General features: G+C 36.9%; 1 protein-coding gene across 1 annotated transcript; it reads right to left on the bottom strand.

Annotated features, from left to right (window-relative positions):
- Positions 1–891: 891 nt before the first annotated feature.
- LOC140167224 (uncharacterized) lies at positions 892–2,305 on the bottom strand. The gene has a single exon (XM_072190570.1). It carries the CDS (start codon positions 2,070–2,072, stop codon positions 894–896), a length of 1,179 nt encoding a protein of 392 aa, XP_072046671.1. The 5' UTR covers positions 2,073–2,305; the 3' UTR covers positions 892–893.
- Between the last annotated feature and the right edge of the window lie 1,971 nt (positions 2,306–4,276).

The raw sequence follows: 4,276 nt of genomic DNA, 5'->3' as shown, positions 1-4,276 counted from the left end.
ATTTCAATTGGTATTTAACATAAACCTAGCCCAAATTTCCAGCTGCATTATACATAAGGTGCAACTGGAATTGAGATGACATAGGGTGTGTAGATTATAAATGGAATTACCCATTATTAATCTAACCAATATTAGCCCAAATAATTGGGCTATTCCATTTAAAATCCACACTACCCCTGTGGAAGAGTTTGGAAATATCTTCCACAGAGGGAGTATGAATTTCAAATGGAATTAACACATTAGCAGCTCCATTTGAAACTCACTTTCCATCGATGGAAGATTCAGGTTGAATCTTTCTCAGAGAGTGTATGAAATGCAAATGGAGCTGCCTAATGTGTTCATTTCAGTTGAAATTCATACTCCCTCTGTGGAAGATATTACCAAAATCTTCCACAGGGTTAGTGTGGATATTGAACGGAATAGCCCAATATATCACATCGTGAAATACATTCCACGCCGTCTTGGTTCATTCAAATCGGAGTAGAACACAGTATGAAAAACAAGTTACCAATTATTAATTTTACATAAGATCTATATTATGTTTTCATAAATGAATATCAATCCATGATTTCATATTGACGCAATCTATTCAGTTTGAGCCAAACTATACCAGAATCTACGCTATGTATTAGTATGTTTTCAATCAAATTATGTCATGTACTCTTAGAAAAAAGGTTCTCGGCTATTCTTGTTTGCAGAATCTCAAGAGAAAAGGGTTTGAAAGAACCATGAATGTTTCTTTATGGTCTTTCCAGTATTTTTTCAGATATAAAATTGTCTTTCTAGCCTTCTAGAACCCTTTGCGGTTCTACAAACAAGTCAGATCAAGAACCTTTTAAGTTCTACTTGGAACATTTTTCTAATAGTGTATTCTGTTTATCAAGTCATGGCTTCTATTGCAAGCCAGTTTTACTAGACTCAGTCTGTGCTACATCAGGATGTCGTGGTGGTCCAGGCAACAGTCGTCTGTTATTGGAGAGAACCATGTATTCTTTATTATCACACCTCTTTATATCAAGTTCAGAATAAATATCTTGTACATGTGGTCTTGTTGAAACACATCGTCCTCTTTCGTAAGTTCTTTGGGATTGATAATGGTATTTACAAAGTAAAATAATGCACGCGATACAAAATATTACCGCAAATAGTCCAGTAACACATGTAGATATTATCCAATAAAAAGAGCGGGTATTTAATAGTCTGCAATCTTCTTCGCAGTCCAATACGACCTTTGGAATGTCCACAGGTGGCTCATTGTCTTCATTAGCAGGTGGCGAAACAATAGGCACCAGTTCAGGAATGTGCGGAATGTTATTATCATCCGTTGATGAGGTTGCACTGGGATCTCTTATTACATTTATTGGTCCCACGTGACAATCCCTCTCCCGATTTGGAAAAGCAGGACTTGTGACTCTGCATAAAAACAAGTCGCCGTTTCTCGGTATGATTCTCATATACGATACCTGTCTATCTCCAATTGTTGTCTGATTTTTAGAAACGACATTGTCTCCATTAATCCATTTCAGTAACACTTTAGGATTGGCACTTTCTGAACTGCATCTTAAGGTGATAGCTTCTCCATAAGATACAGTCGGTGGTTCCTTAGGGTAACATTCTGGGTCCGAATCAGGTGGAAAATACATGATATTAAGTTTAGCTGAAGATACAGCAATATCTATAGTGCTTATACCTTCTTGAATAACTTTGCATACATATTCTCCCTCGTCTTCCTTTGTAGCTTTAATAATAGTCAAAAAATACACCGTAGATCCTGCTTGGAGTTGACGAACAGCTAAGAACACCCGATCGTCCACCAAATCTGAATTCACACTGTTTCCCATAGTTAGTCTTGTCGCGCCAGAATCTGTCAATCGTAATATCGTCACTTCATGCTGATCGGTTTTTAAGTTTGATACTTCACAATGTAAGGATAGGATCCCACCTTCTTCCACAGGTAAAGTTGGAGATCGGGCGTGGACACTTGTGATGCGTTCCGCGACTGAAAAAGATGAGATGTCTAAAATAACGAGTATTGGCGATATAAGTAGAAGAATTAATGACGTGTAATCCATTGCACTGATAGATGGTGTCCAAACCGGAGAGAAAAATTACAACGTATAAGTTCATTTATGAATTGCCAACATAAGCTGAAGATAGAATTTATTATCTAACATATTTAAAGATAATATTTCAAGCTATTAGATGAAGTGCTTCACCAACAAGTTAACTCCAAAATAGACGAGAGTGTGTTGTAAACTAACGTTGGTGATAGGAACATCTGTATGTGTGTGTCCGTGTTGAGGCAAGCTCGCTTTTGGCGCCACTGAAATTTAATCGATTCGTTGCCAACATAACGTGTGTACTGTGATTGCCAGCCTGAGTTGCCAACTTGCCAAGGCGCGGCGAAACAGCAGAGATGATTTGGTGTTTTGTTTTTTTTTCATTCAACTACAGGGCGTAGCCGTTGATTTTGTCATGTTTATTTAAGAACTGTGGAATAATTTTGCGTGGCCCGGGAGAGAATATGCAAATGATTTTTCAAGCTTCTAGTAAATTGCGAGCATGTAACTTTTTACAAAGTCAAAAGGGGCATGTTAATATTGGCACACAGTTTTTGGGCCCCTCTTAATATCACTTGAAAGTAGCACAGGCAGATGCTAGATAGTACGCAAATATTAAAATTTGAACACAATTATCTACTTCTACTCAGTTTATCTGAACCATTTAGAATTGGACTATGGGTTTACCAATATCTAACCCGTGCAAGGTAGTGAAGAGGGTGAGGATTTTTGGCTCTAAGGTCGGATAGGGCGATAACGATTTTTGGCTCCAATTTTGTAAAATTTACCCTTCCTTATGGGTATGTAATTATTGAACAGCCCCAAAGGTCGCTAGTGGGGTTTCAAAACGCAATACCTGGCGGTTACAATAACACTCGATTCTTTCATGAGCCATGATTTTTGTGGAAATAATTAACAAAATCCTCAAAGCCAAGAGAGCATTTTGCTCCCATACTACTCCTACAATGCTGGCCATAAATGTTGGGACGGTTTTGATAGGGTAATGTAAATAAGCACCCCCCCCCCCGATCAATGTTGAATCCTACTTTTTTGGTCACACGCGCCTGGTGGCACCCAACATTGATTGGTGGGGAAGAGGAGGGTTGGGGTGTTAGGAAAGGGTTTAAGCTTGACACCAAAGAAACCCCCACTTTATCACGTTAAAAATAACGGAAATACGGCCATAATATAGTGTAAGTTTCCCATAAGTGTCCCAACACATTTTGGCCATGATTGTAGATGTTTATACATTACGATCAAATATTGCTTCTTTTCTTGCAAAACAGGAAGCAAAAACAAAATACCATTTCAAGATGTCAAAATTGTAAATATAATCCATGTTTCCGTTCATGTGTCACTATGGCCAATGGAAACTTTAACGTAGAGAAAATACAAAATCATCGTCAAAAGGTAGCCCAAATTAACTATGAAAACAGCGGCAAGGCAACACTGTTAACAGCTGTCGCGCGATGCCTTCTGGTACTGAAGATGGCGCCTGCGCATAGATAATATTTGTCATAAAGTCAATTGACAGTAATAGCGAATGTTGAGAATCAATCAGGCGAAAATAAGGTTCCTTTTAGGGTGAAACGTGCCTGGAAAATTATTTGCTTTTAAAACAATAAACTATAAGATTATAAAAATGATATTTAAGTACGATGTTTTTAAGCGTTGATGTATTTTTATTGAAGTGTTTAAGAAACGAATTTAAATAAGACGTTGCAAGAACAAAAGATTATTAAAAGAAGAATGACAATGAAAGCAAAATCCAATAACAAAATGGACTGAAATAAAACATTTGATGCTATTGATATAATGATACATGGATCTGTAATAAGAATTGGTGTCAATCAAATACAGCTGGTGAACATTATATTTCATTACAAAAGTGTCAAAATTGCAATTTGCAGGAGACAGTGATGAAATGTCGATAGTGTATTGTTTGGTTTCCTGACGCATTTAATTAAATAGTTTTTAATAATCATCTTTCTAGTCTGATCTATGAACATATTGAAGTAAAATCATACGGCAAATCTGGGTTACTTTGTGTATAATAACAACTACTTTTTTGTATATTTTATTAAGACTTTGTCCAAAACAATCAAAACAGACGAAGTTGAAGGACAAGGACGAGGACATCTTCATTTACTTTCATTGAACACACTGTACACCCTCATCAACACCCATCTTGATATTGCCATGACTTACTGTGAATT

The sequence above is a fragment of the Amphiura filiformis genome, chromosome 13 (assembly GCF_039555335.1).
Source record: "Amphiura filiformis chromosome 13, Afil_fr2py, whole genome shotgun sequence".
In the NCBI taxonomy this organism is placed as follows: Eukaryota; Metazoa; Echinodermata; class Ophiuroidea; order Amphilepidida; family Amphiuridae; genus Amphiura; species Amphiura filiformis.
This window is presented reverse-complemented; position numbering and strand designations above follow the sequence as displayed.